General features: G+C 39.3%; 1 protein-coding gene across 1 annotated transcript in view; it reads right to left on the bottom strand.

Moving 5' to 3' along the window:
- Nucleotides 1–18,660, bottom strand: part of NARF (nuclear prelamin A recognition factor) — an 18,756-nt gene extending 96 nt beyond the window's left edge. Inside the window, exons 1-11 of the mRNA XM_068654750.1 lie at nucleotides 18,231–18,660; nucleotides 17,691–17,771; nucleotides 16,525–16,668; nucleotides 14,708–14,840; nucleotides 13,321–13,455; nucleotides 9,067–9,185; nucleotides 8,070–8,199; nucleotides 7,333–7,405; nucleotides 4,666–4,803; nucleotides 4,168–4,325; nucleotides 1–3,603 (exon numbers count right to left, since the gene is read on the bottom strand). The exon at nucleotides 1–3,603 is cut by the window's left edge and continues 96 nt beyond it. Of these exons, the coding sequence (XP_068510851.1) occupies nucleotides 3,362–3,603; nucleotides 4,168–4,325; nucleotides 4,666–4,803; nucleotides 7,333–7,405; nucleotides 8,070–8,199; nucleotides 9,067–9,185; nucleotides 13,321–13,455; nucleotides 14,708–14,840; nucleotides 16,525–16,668; nucleotides 17,691–17,771; nucleotides 18,231–18,257 (1,380 nt within the window). The 5' untranslated portion in view covers nucleotides 18,258–18,660 and the 3' untranslated portion in view covers nucleotides 1–3,361. The remainder of the gene's footprint in view (nucleotides 3,604–4,167; nucleotides 4,326–4,665; nucleotides 4,804–7,332; nucleotides 7,406–8,069; nucleotides 8,200–9,066; nucleotides 9,186–13,320; nucleotides 13,456–14,707; nucleotides 14,841–16,524; nucleotides 16,669–17,690; nucleotides 17,772–18,230) is intronic.
- Between the last annotated feature and the right edge of the window lie 40 nt (nucleotides 18,661–18,700).

Raw genomic sequence — 18,700 nt, 5'->3', positions numbered from 1 at the left:
ATCCAGTTGAGATTGCTACGCATCGATATATGCAATATTCTAAGTGATAGCATAGCTCCTATCTGTCCATCTTCTTTAACTGCAGTGGACAAACAAATACAAGGTTCTGCGGCTGAGGCAAACTTACTGGAAAAGGCATAGCAAAATTACAATGTGTATCCCCTGTTGTAGCAGTCACAGAACAAAATGCTATATAACCCGAGGTATCCACCACTTGATATGCTTGCCAATAATACCTCAGGACAATTTCCAAATTAAAATTTAGCATTTCCAGTTACTCTCTCCCAATCCCTTCAACTTAGTCTTTTCTAAAAATCATCTAGAGACAGATTGTCTCAGCACAACATTCAACCACACGAGGAACTTGTCCCATTGCTGAAAACACAGCAGCAAGAAAAATTATTAGTTGCCAAAAATTGCATCAGAGAACTAAATGGCGCTGTAGTTTCAGGAAGCATGGCTAGAAATACATTGTCAACAATGATGGACTTGCCAAATGTAAATTTAAAAGCCAGAATCAAATCTTTGGCAAGTATTACACTACAGATAATCTGCAATAAACTGCAAAAAATTCAGTGAAAGAAGAGGGAAGGGGAACGACTAATTACAGTTAAAGAGTTTTTGATTTGTTTTAAACTGGCACTTTAAAGAAAAGGTAAAAAAAAAATTAATATCAGTTCTACTCCAAAATTCTTATAAAACAAAAACTGACCAAAAAATTGGACAAGTATCAGACACTAAGTCATTAGTTATAATACATACATTCCACCTAGCCACTAGAAGCTGTTCAGTTAATGCCTTTGTCATCTTTAAAAGAATATTGGGGCAGACAAATATTCTACTAGATTTATACACTGCTATCTCAATAGGTTACATCACTATGTAGGTGGAGGAAATGGTGGACTCAACTGATAAAGTTTAAATTTTTATGCACTGAGCCACCTACTTCCCTTGTGGTGGGAGCACAGCATAGTATACTGGGGACAGATTTGTCACCTATTCTCCCATTCTAAGGGTCTCCCACCAGTAGGGGAAGCAAGGCTCTTCAGTGCAACAGGCAAGCACAATGGCAGAAGAAAACATGTACAGCAGTACCACCTATTTTTCAAGTTGTACAAACAGTTCAAGGGTATCCTTTCAGAATAGGAAGGCAGCTCTTTTGAAGTTTAATGAAGATTTCATCAGAAAAGCAACAACTTTATCGTACCATTTTGTCCAGTATATGCACATAAAAAATAAGCACACTATACAAAGAAGTGAAGCAATATAATTTAAACATGCCATCAAGCTATAAACCATATATACATAGAAACATATGCCTATACAAACAGAACAAGACCACTTTATTACAAGGTACTTCTGTTGAAGTTTTTTGGAGGAAATCATGACAGAAGCAAAATGAGATCAAAGGGGACAGGTGTTGCCTCTAATAGTCTATTCAGAAGTTTCATGCAACACCACCATCTGTCTTCAGCATTTAATAAAGTTTTAGCTGTACATAGATCTTCCCATGATTTCTGGACTCCCTTCCTGTACAGAGGTAGATTTCTGTAGATGTTCTGATATTGCACCACGTAAGTATAATGTTTTTATTAAAACAAGGAACAACTTACAAAGGCTAATTTATGGGTATAATCTCATTGTGTGCATTCAGGTAGCACAGTAATTGAATTCATGTGCACTTGATGAAAACAAGTCCCTCAAAGCGAAATATTTTATTTAGTTTGAAGTCCAATTAAAAGCTGCAATTCTATTAACAGCTTCACATTCAGCTATCTCTTGTCATCAGGGTAACACACTTAAGTCTCTCCCTCTACTCTTGAGCCTCTGTTGTTTAGCCACTGCAAGCACTTGTGTTGCCTTTACTAATGCCTCCGTCCCATCCACTGCATTCAAGTTAAATGCTGATTTCAAATAGAGACAGGCTTTTGCAGTATTAGAACTTATGCACACAAGCAGTTGCAATACTAAGAAATTCACAAGAAGATGCATTCAAACACTTCTTGAAATGACTAACGAAGCCCATCCACACTTGCAGAATGGAGAACAATCTGAAACTGTGCTAGCTTCAAAAAGGCCATTAATCAAGAATACAATGCTACTATGAAAATTTGAAGACATTTGGCAATAGTTTGATTCTTTTTTTTGTCCATCACATTCTTCTACTACCCTCTCTGACAACTCATGAAGGTGCAAAAATGCTTGCATGCAAATACCACTTTGTTTCTTAAATTAAACCTCTATAGCATACCTAAAAAGTAGGGACACCACAACTAATGATGCCAATGTATAATAACTTGAGCTCACAAGCAGTGCTAAGTATTTTTTCAGATGCACTCCATGAAGTGGAAAAACTCTATTTTTACATAAGTCTGTCACCATGGAGAAAAGTGAAAAAGAACAATCTGGTATTCTGTGTACCGAAACATGAGAATAGAAGTGCTGCGAGTCTGGCTCAGCAAATCTATGAAAGTTGTACTATGCACATGCTCACATGACAGTGCATGTGCATGTTTCACTTTCATAAAAAAGCTAATGTAAGCAGCACCAGTCTTCGTAGCTGCAAGTTTATGAGAAAACTAAGAGGAAAGAAAAGTTATCTTTTTGTACCAATCAACCAACTATTTGTAACTATTTTTAATGAAGGCTTACATTGTAACCATTTAACATTAGTTTCCCAATTTCATTTTATGTGAAGTGGCTTGTTCCTTACACAATGTTACATCAGTAAAGAATGGTGATTCTAGTTTGGATCTGAATAATGTCTGTTGAAATATTGATAGAAGGCATACATAAATTCATTACGCTTCTGCATATACACACTTGTCAAAGTTGTTGTTATATGTGTTGTTCGTTGTTGGTGTTTTCATTAACAAAGCAAGTAAATCCCAAGTTACTATAATAACTGCAATAATATTGAAATTCACGATGACTGTTCTCCCATGATGAAAGGGATTGCACACCTAGCAGTAGGAGTGAGATGGTCTCGCCTTCTTGGGAAAGCCCACGTTGTGAAGTGAAGGGAACCCTCAATCTGGAGTAGCTTAATCAGGACTCACACTCCCTGCACCTGGCAGGAAGTGCTTACGTACCTTTCAAGATCACATTTTTGAATGAAGAAGTTCATTACACACAGGAGAGAACATACAGTAAGAGTTAACAGACAATGGCAGGAACCAGGGCTTTTGGAAACTTCTCTTTTTGTTTTTAAAAACCAATGGTTCTTCACAACTAAGAATCCACAACTAGGAAAGCGTCTCATTCATACACTCGGCTAGTGCATAGCATCTGCGATTGCATAGAATGTTTCCAGTGCTGAATCAGTAACTAACCTAAGCAAATTCTTTCAAAGTTTGATTGGTTACCACTTGATATCCAGACTGCTTGCTGTTTGATTTACTGCACTGTATTTGGTGTGCAAAGTTTCCTGGACCTTACTGGAGTCCATGCCTTCTAGCCAGTCCTGGTACATCTTTTGTACATACATGTTGGTTTCTGGAAGTCTAACAGGTATTGCAGCATACACTTCTTCCATCTGGTTAAGCAGCGCTTTATCTGGTTTCCCATCTTCAGTTTGTGCCTGGCCTTTTCCATTTAGGCACCCTTAAAAAAAAAAAAAGAAAAGAGACACAGTGATGAAGATTTGATATAAGGAGAAATTTGGCAACTTCCTGTAGACAGTATGCAAAACAAAAGTTGTTTCTTTACAAAATCCACCCTCCCCCATTCTGTTCAAATTTGTATTTCCCTGAAGTGACTCCAGTATCAACATCCTTATAGAAACTTCATTTACATATCAACTATTTTCTCTGCCTTCTCTGTGGTTTTATGACCTTAATTATGTTCCTTGTCTTTTCTTGCCCTTGACAACCACCATTTCAGAGGCTTCCTCTGAGGTTTGAAATCATCATAGGAATCATGCTGTCATTTATTTATAGGTCATAAGAGACCAAATAATGTTGTGGTTAATTTTAGAAAATCCAATCAATTTCTGAGCTAATCCTGTATATGTGTAATTGCTGTTCTAGACCAGTCACTAAATATTAAGCATTTTAGATTATTAAGAAGAGAATCAAGAAGGAATGAAACAGTGCCTGCCTGTAAGTACCTTCCTTTGAGATTTAAGTTTTGCCTGCAGAATGACTGTACATCCACTAACATTCTTACCTCCTGGGCAGGCAAGGACTTCTACGAAGTGGTATAAAAACTTTCCTTTTTTCAACTTCAGAACCAGGTTTTGAATATTTCTAAAGCCGTAAGCCGCTGCGAAACGCAATACCGTCTCACCATCCTTTTCAAGGGTGACTTCCTGAAAGTCCTTGTTCCTGTGAAGGTATACAAATAAAGTTTTAAATCCCTGCATTGCCAAAGGGATGATCCAGCTGTGTCAGTTTGTATCCAGATGCTTAACATGGAACACAAGTCTTCAGTAAAATAGAAGGTGGAGTGAAATTTTCTGGATAGTACTACACTGAATTTCTCAAGGCAAGTAAGTTATTAATAGAATGAAAGCTAGCAGAAGCTATTTTAAAGCAACAGATTTACTTATCCATAATATATAACTGCCCATCAGTGAAAGACACAGACTAGTAACAACTCTGCCAGGGTTCACTTTAGTGCTAACCAGCCCATCCTACATAACAGTGATACAAAACTGTGACTTACTTTAATGCTTTGTAGGTGATTTCTTTGACATCCATGCCAAAAAGCTCCTTGGCAGCATGTTTGAAAATGTGCTCCAGGTAACCATCAGATCTCTTCCCATCATGCCTTACTACATCTCCCTCCTTTATTTCACCAAACCTTAGAAAACAATACAAAGGTCAACTCCTAAATTTAGTTCCTTCATTTCAAGCAAGTAGCATGTTTCTTCCGTTCTCTCCACCCAACCCCCTCCCCCCCAAAAAAAAAAAAAAAAAAGTTTCATAGCAGTGAGACCATAGCTTTATTATTATTTTTTTTATTCAACCCTTTAAGGACAGCAGTAAGATGTCGGGAAAAATAAAAAGAAGAACAGTAAGAGGATGCAGGGCTCTCCATGTTCAGAAACCTTCAGTAATTTACAGGAATCACATTCGGCAGTTTACAGACCCAGTTAATTCATTGCGCAGAAGACATTTTTGGGGAAAAACAAACAAACAAACAAAAAACAGCGAAAAAGTAAGCACAAAAATATTTTATCAACTTTGACATGAGGAATTCTTAGCCTAGAAGCACATAAGAGCACTTCAGAAGTTACAAGCCTTTCTGATAATTTGTCTGCTCCTGCAGAACTATTTGTCAGTCTAACGTCGTGCCATTAAAATAGCTCCATCAGTGCAGTTGCCACTGCACTAGAGCACTGCAGCTTTAAGATAAGTGCCGCTCTACAGCGAGCAAAGAAAATTACTAACATCATACCTAATGGACATAGCATCCCTCTGTTACCCAGTTAAAAGCAGAGCGCTGATGAGCACAACTGGCTGTAGTATAAACTGTACTGGGATGCACGCTGGCAACAGCCAAAGACTGCACCTCTCCAGGCTCATGTTCCTTCTTGGAAAAGGAGAAATCTAGAGGGGTGTGTGGCAATGCTAGTTTCAGGAAGGAATGTTCTTCTTCAGATTAATGAATGGACAGATTACATCCTTTGCTGTTACATGCAAAAGCCTCTCCAGTTATAATTTAATTTGCCTTCTTCCCTTTCCTGAGGTCTATACAGTGCTGCCTTTTGCTTGAGCAGTCCAAACATAGCATCCAAGCAGGAAAACAAAGGGAAAATTACCCCAGCAAACACCTTACTAAAAAAAGTGGAAGTTGTAATTCTAAAGAGCTAAGTTTATATATTTAGTACTGCCCTGTGCCATGCCATTACATTTATTGAAGTACTCCAACTTCAATTTGATAACCTTGGGTCATTTTGCTTTGTGAGATGGTCTCCTAATTTTAGCCAACTGCTCATTGTTAGCATTCACCAGATACAAAAGCAAGTTGAAAATTGTACTAAGTTACTTAGATATTAAAAATTATTGTGAACAAGTACTTGACCACAAATTGGTGCTGTGCTACAACTTGTTTTAAAGAAGAATACTTCTATTTATGTACATTTCTCTACAGAAATCTGCTTTTAAGACCCAACAAAAGCAAAACGTGATCACATCTCACAGCTTTAAACAGTATCATCAGATTTGTCATTCTTAAAACAAACATTATTCCCCAATATACACTGATGTAGTAATACAGGTATATTCTGGTTAAGAGTTTGCTCTTCCATTGGACATGCTGATTATGAAAGAAATGATTACCTCTATGTGATTATGTCTGTGAAAACTGTACTTAATCTAAATCTTATTCTGTGTAGCAGCTTCCAGTAAAAGTAAATCAGGGCGATACTACAACCACAGCCCTGAAACTGTTGCCACTGTACAACTTCATTTCACCAGTCTAGACTAGATATAAGCCGGATACTAACTGCAATGATTTTATTTATTTATTTATTTAAATTTCCAAAGCTTTCCATTCTGTGCAAGAAAGCATGTTTATTGCTCTACCACCACCACTCTGGAAAGATACCAAGTAACATTTGTCACACTTGAACAAAGATCACTGAGCACTGAAACCAGCCTCTGTATCTAAGCCTGAAGAATAAAACACCACCCATGCTGCTTTCAGGGCTAATCATAGCCATAAAAAAAAACAAAAAACAAACAAACAAAAAACCTCTTCAAATCTTTGTGTTACTTTCATTTACTACACTTCACCTTGAAGCATGTTTCAATTTTATCTATCTTAAAAAAAGTGAGTTGCCCTGTTTAGGATAAAACTGAATTACCATTGTCATGAAAGGGTGCTATTTCAAACAATTCTCCATGAACATACTAGGGGAAAGTGGAAATTTACTGTCAAAGTGTTGCTCTGATTGAAAGGGAAGCACAGAACAGATGGCCAGCCCATGAGGCAGCCCAGCATCATGGTGAGGCCAGGCAGCTGGAAGGGGGCAGACGAGACTGTTAGCTTTAGACGTGCTCAAGGAATGGAGAGCACTGAATGGAGTCAACACCCTCAGACAGTCACACTTAACTAGCAAGTCATGAACTTGATATAGCCAAATCTAGTATTACAGCACTGCAATATAAACACAGAGCTAAATAAATCTTCAAAAATCAGATTTTAAAAACAGTTTTTAAAAGTTTCTGAAAGGATGAGGCTTTAATATATTCAGGCTTTGATGCCGACTTTTTGCTTTAGCAAGAAAAAATGTTCCTTTGAGAAGTTTTACATTTATGTTGAACACCCAAAGGTTTTGTCAATTGTCATCAAAATAAGGAAGCAATCCACAACAAAGCTACTTACAAACTATCCACAGCTACTTCAGTCATATCTTTCATAGACACATTTTTCTGCTCCATTATTTGGACAATTTCACCTGTAGGAAAACACAGGACATTTTACTTTCAACACAAAGCAGAACGTACATGCCATGCATTTAAGAGATCGACATCCCAACACCTCCATGTGCTTACAGCCACATCCTCCACTTCTCAGAGTCAGTTACCTCCAATAACTCAGAAGCCTGATACATTGAGCCCTGAAGAAAAAGGCCTTCAGCTTGCTCCGAACTTTGCATAATGATACTTAACCTTTCTGTTGAGTAAAGTTTAGAACAAGTAGTTTCTACTTTGCAATGAAAAAGGAGGATATATTGTTTGGACATCAAGCCTAAAAGACAAGAGCCACACCAAAAAGTCACTGGTGTCACACAGCAAAAATAATCCCAGTAGAGATATGGCCATACATAAGCAAGATAAAGATTTGTAACATCGATTTGCATAGCTCTTACTTTTCTTAAGGGGTTAACAAAACTAAGTATCTGAATCTTGATCATGAACTTAAAAGGGAATTTTTTGGTTTTGCCTTCCATATAGAATACCACTGCTACCAGTAGCACAAAAAAAAAAAAGTATTTATTTGTAAAGCAGAAGAAAGCCCACCATACAATTAAAATAAACTTTGGAAAAAAAAAAAAAAGCCTGGCATAAAAACTGGAGATTCATGCATATCTTTACAAATAGTAAGCTTAAAGATTTAACCTGATGTTAGAACACAATCAACTTCTTGTGAATTATACAAGGCAGTGTAGAAATCTTCCCTCAAGGCTTCCAGTTTCTTGTCATAACAAGGCGCCACAATTACATGGAAAATTTTATCTGGAGACAAGTTCTGCACAACAGAGAAGAGAGCACATGTGAACTCCACAGAAAGCAAAGGACAGCTTTAAGGATGACAAAGGTAAAAATAACACCACACTTTCCATACAGGTAATATTAGAAATCAATCTGTAGAAATAAATTTGAAGACTGCAGCACACGTGACATGGTTTGCCAGAAGTCAAAAACATGAGCAAACAACATCTGAAGTCAGTCTTCTGTCTGAAGCTTCTACTTATTCCTTCAGACTATGTGACGTGTGGTTTTGTAGCTTTTGACTGCCTTAGAAGTGAGCGCAAGTCAGGATGTCTGAACTCCATTTTCTAGCTCTGTCACTCACTCACTTTCAGCCACAAGTGCATCAGTTTATCTCTGTTTCTGTGGAGATAGCAGTATTTTTCTATATAAACTGAATGCAGTTAAGTGTATGGTATGTACAAAGAACAGCAACTTTTTCAACATAAAAAATTGTAAAGATAAGAAGATTAGTTTCCGGCATACAATGCATTTATTGATTCTGGATAGGAAGGAATTTCCACAGCACTCGCCTCTACCTCTGTTTTAACTTCTACAGAACTACACAGGCAGTATATAACAAGGATCTCACTAGCAACTCTGGATTTAACTTCATCTCTAAGCAGCTAAATCCATGTTGCACTGGGAGCACAAGGATTGCTGCCAGCTCACAAATAAGATTCTTTGTAGATTGTTCTTCTCATGGACGCTTACGTGTATGGCAGTAGAGCAGCATTTATTCTTCAAGTAAAAAGACAAAATTCAGGATGCTTAGAATACACCAAGATCTACATTTCTGTATTAGAACATACTACCTCATCTTTTTAGAAGAGTATAATGGTAAAAATACGGCAGAATTACGTACCTGCTGCCTGGCAAAGTAGCCCTTCACCAGGGAGCCCATGATCTGCTGTGGAGACTTTGCAGTGCAAATGTGGGAGGTCACAAGATTGGTGAGTACTCTCTCAGCATACCGGATCCAACCTAGAATGACAGGAATCACAGACACTGAAGTAGCATGTGAGCACGGTAAGGTGACGGTAGTTATAGCAAAGTTGTTAGAAATGAAAAAATTTTCACAGTAGCTAGAACATTCCTGCTTTGAAAATGGAGTTCATGCATGCTGGAATCCCCCACCTTAGGAACTGCAGGAAACCTCAAGGCTTTGTTAACAGTGCTTTACAACTAGATACTGGTAATCCACTGCATCATTAATTTGAAACCTAGAAACCACTGTAAAGTGCATGATCTATTACATCCTTTCTAATGCGTGAAATTAACCAAGCAGGAAGAACAAGATCCCAGCTAACAAAGAGTAAGTTGACTTCCTAGTCCTTAGCTCTTGGATCAGTGGATACTCCAACAAATGTACTCTGTTCAATTGCTTAGCTGTAACTTTCTCTTTCCTGAGATTTAATAACCACACACCCAGCTTGGTCGTCTAGAACAGAAGAGTCACATGGAAACATTATCACAAGATGCACATGGATTAAACCTGGGAAAAATGGCTTCTTTTATTATTGTTAGAGTATCTACACCTTCTTTAGAACCACCTCCCCGTACACAAAACAGTTAACTGGTGTCTCTTTGTATCCAACATCCAGTCTTAGTTACTCAAGACTCTCTGTCCCCTTCACCAGGCTCCTTCAGCATTTCAGCTACAACAGGGTATTTACATTTACACCACCCCCGATATCCACAGCAGTTCTAGTATCCCCCACTTTACAAAACATGAACTGAAAAGTGAGGGGATTAAGGTATCCAGGCTGTGTGATTCTTAATTAGGCACTGTAACTTTTACTGGAAGCAACAGCCCAGCATCTTTTACAACAAGGACTTAATTCAGAATTTTTGCTTCACCCACATGAACTGTAGATCAAACAGCTAAATTGTGCAGAAGTGTTTAACGCAGCCTTCTAGGGAATTCTGTTGCTTTTGGTGCTAAGGAAGAGCAAAAACATTTCTTGCTTCAGCCTTTTATCTTCAAGCAGATCAGCGTTTACATAAAAAGGGAATACCTGTAGTTTAATTCTTAAGCTTGAAGACATTGCCAGGTATTTGTACATAAGTGCAAGTCATAACACTGCCACAAAGGCCAGCAAGAGAACTGGAACTCAAGTGGTATTCAGATATCCTAGTTGCAAACTGTAAGGAAATTTCACTAAATTCCAGGGGATTTCTGGCAGATAGCACCCCAAGCCATTTCTTAAATTCTTTTCTTCCAGCAGACAGAACAAGTGTACAGTAGTTCCTGCTGCACAGTGAGCATTAGTCATTGTTTAATTATACAAGCAGCCTTGAATGAGCCGCAGAAGACATTTATCTGCGCTTTGTGTACGTGCTGTTTCTGCCTACTCATCAGCGGGGCTGAATTCCAGAGCCACAGTTACAGGAGGCCTGAGATACCCAGCTCCTCTATCAGTGTCCATCTGTACCCACAGAGGCCTGCACCCTTCAGGAATTCATTCAGATTTTAAACCACTTGCTGGCTTGTGTTAGTATCAAAGAACAAAAAGAAGCCCCTCCAAATCACTGTGTAAATGCTTACAGATCCACTTCAGAACATGTTATTTTTAGTGGTTTATCATAAGGATGTCAGAGAGAGACATGTGCCATAAATATTTATGCATCAGTATAAAGTACAGAACAACTAGGTAGAAAACATTCACTACTTTAAAACCCCATTCCTGTAAAAGGAAATTAATTTAGTTGACTGGAACAACAGCATTTCAATCCCCAGCAGTTATGCTCTTCCTGCCTGTGCTACAAGCCTGCCCCATTGACTTGTTTTAGTAGTTCAGAGGTTATCAATGCATTAAAAATACTGCGTGGTTCCCAGAGCAAGTGCTTTACATTGCTTAACCGTTTGGTAAATGAGGAAAGAACTGATTGTTTCTGAAGCATCATGCATAAAAATCACTAGAGCAGTTACACTGTTGTATTTTGGACAAGAAACAAACAAATAAAAACTCTCACTTTACCAGAACGGCAGGCGGAGGTAAGAACAATTTAGGCAGAGACAATAAAATGCCCCTTGATCAGGTTTTGGGATTATACTAGCTATGCTCTGTTACTAAGGGTAGATTTTACAATGCAGACCACTACTGCAGAGGGTGATGTTTTAATCTGTGGAGTTATACCCAAAGATAAGTAAAAGTAAAGCAGTAATATTTGAGTTCACGTTGACCTTGATCTACAGAGCTATATAAAAACATTTTTGTGATGAGCACACCCAGTAAACAAAGTCTCTGTGACAAATTTATGTCATCTGGGGTCAGAGAGGGGAAGGAGAATGAAGAACAGAAAATGCACCCAGACAAATTCATGAAACACAGTAAACAACCTTACTTTAGATGACTGGACAAATTTCTTCTGTAATTGCTGTCAAAGGGAATGAAATGCTGCACACTTTCAGAATGGGTTTACAGTGGTATTTCAGTTCACTTTTCCAGAAATGGAAATCACCCATGCCTCTACATCCACAGCACAGCAGACAGCTAACACCACAACTTGCAGTGAAGACAGAAACAAATCTTTTGTAGAACAGATAAGGATGTGAAAAGAGCTCCAGCAACTGTGTTAATATCTGTCTAGTGAGAGAAGCAAATAATCTTAACTCAGTATCTAGATGCAGAAAATTAAAACGATCTCAGAGGAAGTTCTAAAAGAAGCCCACAGGTTTTGAATTTTAAATAACGCACAAGTCAAAGCTGATTAAATGGGGTGGTTTCAACTTTGCAGGTTTTGCACTTCCAAAAGAGCAACATATAGTATGTCTGTTTCTAAAGATACCAGATAACACTAAGATAACACTAACAGAAACAAGTAGAAACTTTTCCCTCTGACATGTATACAGTTCCTAAAGCATAACCCAGATACTTCCACTAGAGAACACGCAGAATAAACAAGAGTACAAGTATAATTTAAATATCAGTATTTAAAATCTAAATAGATGACAGGAGCAGATTCTGGAAGCCACTGAATACATACTCTCATTCCTTTAACTGTAACATTTTTATTTTTTTAAGAATGCAATCCACATGAATTATTTCCAAGTTAAAAATATTTTTGTATTTTTCATAGAAAGCCTTTTGAAAATCAACACCATGAACTTGCTAGGGTGGAGCTGGCAAGGGACGTTATCAAAGGAGTTATTTTTGCCCCCTTTTTGATACTTGTTTTTAGGAATATTATTTAGCACAGTTGGGAACTGACTTGACAATGTGCTAACAAATGCACAAGTAAACAATAAGTGAATGTACTGCATCTTTTCAGTTGTGATAAATGCACATTCCTATTGTAACAGAACAAGTTCTCATGCAAAATTCTCAGAACAGGGTCACATGGCAAGTGGGAGTTATGTTGTAAATGTTAGACATAACTGTCTCAGTCATTAGAAATAATGTCACTTGCTGAAGTGAAAAGTTCAAGACTTTGCTTAAGATAATGGAGGTTATGGTTTAATTACACCAGTTAGAAAAATTCCTTAAAGATTCTTTTCAATAAAAAACACCATGTTAAACTTTGTGGTCCAGGCATACAAGCAGCAGCCACCAACTCCTCAATCATAATTTCAGTTGTGATAAATTTCTCCTAGGGCTAAAAGGGCTAATGAAGCGCTAAAAACCTCAGTTCTTCTGTACCTCAGGCTCATTATCCAGACATTAATACGTAATGCATGCTTCTTTTATAGCAGTAACAGGAAATACAAGTTGATAAACACCATGTATCAACACTAGCACAGGTAATCTGTAGTTCAGGTTCTCTGTATTATTATCAGAAGCTCCTGAGTACCAGCAAGATTCATTTTTTGAAGAGCAACAACAGAATTTACACTCCCCACCTTTTACAAAGGTGCAACAGGAAACAACTGCAAGATGCAGACGGGACATCTACTGCAACTTTTGTAGCTGACTGCGCAAGGACCTACACTGAATTAGCAACTACCTTATCCAACATGAACACACCCAGTCCTTGTCGGCATGGCTCACATTTATGTGGCTGAGATAGCTCAACACACATGGGAAAGCCCATTGGTAACTCTTCCAACAGCCTATGAAAAACAGATGAAATCACCCTTAATTCCTTGGTGGAAGAAGGTTGGAGAATCAGTTCTCACCAGGGCAAGCAGAGGCAAACATTGGTAAGGCATGCTCCTCCTGGTTCCTCCGTTGATACCGCTGCACAAATTCCCTCTGGCTCTCCAGGATACTGAAATCAGCAGCTATAGTGGTGTCGAATACATAATGCACCCCTATGAAATACAATAGTAAGGAAAAAGTGAATGAGTAGAATGTTTTCCACCTCACACATCCTTCCAAATCCTAGGTCTACAGAAAATCTTTTAAGATCAATGGGTACATTCTCTATTCTCTACAAAAATTTCACAATTAGTACAGTCAAAAATAAAAGCTGTATGCTGAAAAGCTATCTTCTGTGTCATGAATTGAAAAGGACCACCAACTTGCTAACTCTGACTAGCAACACTTCAAATAGCTGTCAGCTTCCTTATGGCAAGCTTTTCATTCAGAAAATATTTGCGTTTTGTTTGTCCAATTGCATAGGATCACAAGACCTCAGGGCTATATGCAGTGAGTCTTGAGAATGAGCATTCTTTACAAAACATGAAGTGACTTCTTATCCACAAAAAACACAACACGTATCCTGCTAGGAGGCATATCTGCCTCTGCTTAAGTTGTCTGCAAAGGTACATGAGCATATCAGCAACACAGCAGAGACCTTCCATCTGCTTGTTTAGCAACATACTCCCTATACACCTACGTAATATTGAGCACGTCCCTGCAGCAAGTGAGGCAAAGATAAATAACGTATTCTAAGAAAACTGGGGCCCACCAGAACTTGGCTCTCTTTTTGGACACAGAAAATAATATACTGGGTACAGACATGCATTAAAAAAATAAAAATAAAAAAAAAGGCAGGAAACAATTCAGGGGTTTATTACCATCCTTCTTCCTCCCTCAAGTACATTAAAGAATAAAATCCTTAGTTTTTCTAACTAAGCTTTGTATATACAGTATAAAGAACAAAGGAAATACAGCTTTAACATACAGCAGATACAACAGTTTTTATGAGTCACTTGAAAAGACAGAAAAAAAAAATCTGATAATATTCTAGAAATTAATGTCAAAGGGCCAGTAGGCACTTATACTAAGAATCCCCTCTCCCTAAGTTAGAAAACAAGGGAGAAATCTTATTGAAGCTCACAGCCAAATCCTCCCTGGTTTCTTCATAGTGAACATTTCAAAGACGGCTTTGTAACGTCCTTCTGTTCTCTGACCTTCACTATCAACACATGCTTCAAATCTATTCCTGAAACCAGTGTATGTCACACTGCTGCACGGTCACTAATATCACAGAGTACACATTTCAAACTCACCTCTAAACTAAATTGTGCTTTATGACTGCATAACAAACAGTTCTGCTGAGAAAGCAAAAACATAAAATAACCTTCCCTTTCTGCTCCACATTAACAACCCCAAACTTACCGAGACTTTTGAGGAAACCACAGAGTCTCCTGGCTGCATCATTCACAGAGAGATTGAATTTAGCAGCAAAATAAGGCAATGACTGAGGGCATATAGACACTGCCAACACTTTGTGTTTTGAGGTATCGCATTTCTGGTAAACAAAACAAAACACAAAGGAAACAAGGTAATTACAAAAGGGTAATGCTCCCTCCTTTCCCTCCCTTTTCTACTCCTGGAGTTACTCCTCAGTGTCCTACGCTTCAGCAGGCCTTATTATGAAAACCCCTATGAAACAACTACCATGTTTCTTGAGGACAGGACAGGATGTTCTTCTGATCCTGTCGGTGTTATCTCTAATCATCCGTAGATGTTGCTTTTGTATGACTCAGGGAAATTCATCTGTCCCAAGACAATTCTGTAGTTGGTCTCATAATGGCATAAAGAAATTTAAGAGACATTCAGCACCTATCAAGTTTTCATTCCTACCAGAATCTAGTACTGACAAATGAGGAAAAAAAGCAGAATGTTTAAATACTAAAATAAATGAACTAGTGTTTCCAGGAGCAAGGCATGCAAAGTTACAAATTCAACCCAGCGAATTACAGATCTGAACTTTTGTTCAGGCTCCCATGTCTCTATCACTGAAAAAATTGAGAGGAAACTGGCAAAGCAGGACCCTAAACAAGCCAGCATTTGTAAGCACTGAAGAACTCTTTGAAAACACATACAGTGGTGTGCAATTGTAAAGCTCAGATGACTCTGATTTATTTGAAGATGAACCTTGTGGTTTCATTGAGATGTTGTCCAGATCAGTGGAACACTTGAAAGAGAAACCAGGACTATGCTACATACAAGTCTCACCCTATAAAAGGTTAGAGACTATAGTTTGTTCTCAGACATCCTAAATACTGTATAATGACCCTGCAAGTAGAGCTCACAACTGTCTGGAAAGCATCTTGCTTGCTCACTGCCTTTCTCTGGACCTGGTAAGTTCTGACCCGTCTGCCTCTCAATTGTGGACTTTGGGCTCTCTTAATTGGACCTATGTGACCTGAAAGGGTTGTGTCCCTCCAGCCTTCCCCCTTCCTTCTCTTTCTCTCATGTACAATATCATGTTATATGGAGAGTTAAACAAGTTCTAAGAAAACTGAATTACTATGTAACGAATCATCTCATTTACAACACTTATGTACAGATAAAAAAAATGCCAGCATTAATTCTAATAGCTTTTCATTACCAAGTAAGGACACAGAAGACTTGAATGGAACTAAATTAAATCAGTATCAAGATCTACAAATCTTAACACCATACATAGCGATTACATTCCAGGGAATACCAATCTCAGCAGAAAACAGCAATTCTTTGGCTGAATAGAGGGCAACCATTTTTGTTCCAAACATAGGCAGCTCAAAAATACATTAAAAACAATTCTACTTCCAAAAGTTAGCCTCAATAACTTTGTATTATGTGGATACACTGCCATAAGAAACTCCCAGAACAGTGCTAGCAACTATGGTGTGAATATGCATACACAATGAACCTCAGACCTTTTTGATGTTAGAGTAATAAGGAAGTTATGTTTTCTAAAAATCTTACTTGGGCAAGTGCAATAACTTTCTTCATTTAGGGCCAGTGATGTAATCTTGCTTCTCCAGTGCAAAATTATGTTAAGTACTTTTACTGCTCATCTTGCCTTAAGTTTTCATTCCTCTCTGGACAAAGTACATCCTGACAGATCTTCATATTGACTGCCTTGGGAAATTAAGTTCTTAGTCATTCTGTAATCTCTCCCCCTCCTCACAGAAAACAGTGCATTATTGTTTGCGTCATTTTACCTTATTAAGGTTGAGTATACGAAAGAGCTCCTTCTGATTCTGTTGGAAAACTCTGGCTCCTTCTTCTGATGTCATACAATTGTCACATGCTAAGCAGTCGCTAAGGAGTATTTTAGCATTAGCCAATGCATAAAACTCATTTTTCTGAAAAAAATAAATAAAATAAATAACTAAATAAATACAAATACATAAAAATTTAATAACGATCAAGCAATTTTCAAGATCTCTGCAATGACCCAGATAAAAAGCCGATCTGCTTCTCACTGTTTTATTTACAACAAGATGATCCATGAAACTGGTATAATATTAAAGATTTTTTAGAAATAGTCAAAGTAATTTGTTCAATCCTTCTTCATGGTTCTGCTCTATTATTACTGTGAAACTGCAAAATGTTTAAGTGTAAACACATAGGTCTAAATTTAGTCCTGAAGTACATGTTGTAGCAACCTGATTTGCATTGCATTTCAGAGTTGACAGAAACCAATAAGTTACCAAGCAAGAAAACTTTTAATTGAACTATTAAGCCTCTTTAATAGGCAGATGCCTCTACCACCAAGACGGCTTAGGCTTTTACTGCTAGGTAAAACAAACAGAAAGCAGTCTTTCAGTTACAGTGACCATTTACACCAAAGTAACAGTTCTAGATTTCTGGCTAATAAAATTAGCAGCTCAACTGTGGGGGAAAATGAGTACTTGGATGGAAGTGCAAGATAACCAAGCTACTTGTGAAAAAAAAATAATTAATTCCTTCAATTAAGAACCTATTCCCAAGGAGACAGTTACCTCTTAAAGAACAGTATGTGACATGAGTTTGTCCTATATAAAAAAGGTAATACATTTGTGCACTTGAACAGGCAAAATTCCACTTTTCTCCTTCTAAGCCCTGTTCCCATTGTGAAGAATTGAGGTAAGATTTTGACACACAAACAACTTTAAAACAACAACAACAAAACAATTATTGTTTGTGCTTGCAGACCAAGGTCTTTTTATTTCATCTTTTGAAAAGATTCTTGATTCTCATGTTATGGACACATACAGACACGGTCTTAACTGATACAGCGTTATACCCAGCGCTTGCAAGTTCTCTATTTGGAACCTCTGCCTTTGGGGTGCATCACAAAACAAGAACAAAAAGTACATGGTACAGTTTTTAGAAGGAACATTACCTCTTCAAAGCCATCGTTAGAACTCAATGCATCAACAGATGCACTTTGCGAGTCATCATTTTTCTGTTTTTTACTGCATTCCTGAAACAAAGCATAAGACGTATTATGCGAAATATACCCAGCAACATCGTTACAGAACTATTTGGATAGTTAAAAACTCCTTTAGCTCATTTACAGGTTTTGACAGTACAAGAGCTGCACCTTTATAGCCAAGGCTTTATTTTCAAAGCACGTTGGCTACAGCGAAAATAATTCCTCAGAAATCCCCTCGATCGGTTTCACAGCTCTCGGCGACTGCTATGATTTTGAACCCCGAGGGGAAGCACAAACAGGTCGCCGAGAAGCCAGAGACACACATCGCGAGGTGACCCCCCCGAGAACCCCCAAAGAAGCAGCACCACGACCCTGAACGACCCCGAAGCACCCCGAAAAGCCCTAAGGGGCGCCCCCCACCACCACGCCGGGCTTCCCGGGTCGCCCCCTGAGCCCCCCTGAGGCGCCGTCCCCGGGCGGGGGGGTCCCACGGCCGCCCCCCCTCACCTTTTTGGTGCAGTTCTCGCACTTCATTTGCGGTCCCTCCGGCGCCACCCGGCTCTCTTGCGGGACAGGAGCAGGTCGGTGAGGGCCCGGCCCGGCCCCGCCGCCCTTTGTAGCCGTGCCCGCCCCCTGCCCCTCGCACCGCCAGGCACCGGCCGCTCACGGACGGGGCGGCCGCGGGGCCGGGGGAGAAGCGGGCACCGTACGGCCCCGCCGCGCTCAATCGTATACCCGGCAAGGGCACGGAGCCGGGGCTGGGGCAAGGGCTGGGGCTGGGCAGCGCCTCACGGCTGCGTCGCCGCCGGGCTCCCAGCTGGGGCTGAGGCTGGAACTGGAACTGGGGCCGCCGCCGCCGCCTCCCCGCCCCCCCGCGCGGCGGGGCCCATTGTGGACCTGAGCCTCGGCACGTAGCCGCCGCCGCCGCCGCGCTCGCCCCCGCCGCCGCGCGGGCACGGGAGGGGCCGGGGGCGCGC

The sequence above is a fragment of the Anas acuta genome, chromosome 18 (assembly GCF_963932015.1).
Source record: "Anas acuta chromosome 18, bAnaAcu1.1, whole genome shotgun sequence".
Classification (NCBI taxonomy): domain Eukaryota; kingdom Metazoa; phylum Chordata; class Aves; order Anseriformes; family Anatidae; genus Anas; species Anas acuta.
Note: the sequence above shows the minus strand (reverse complement) of the source record. Positions and strands in the feature narration are given on the sequence as shown.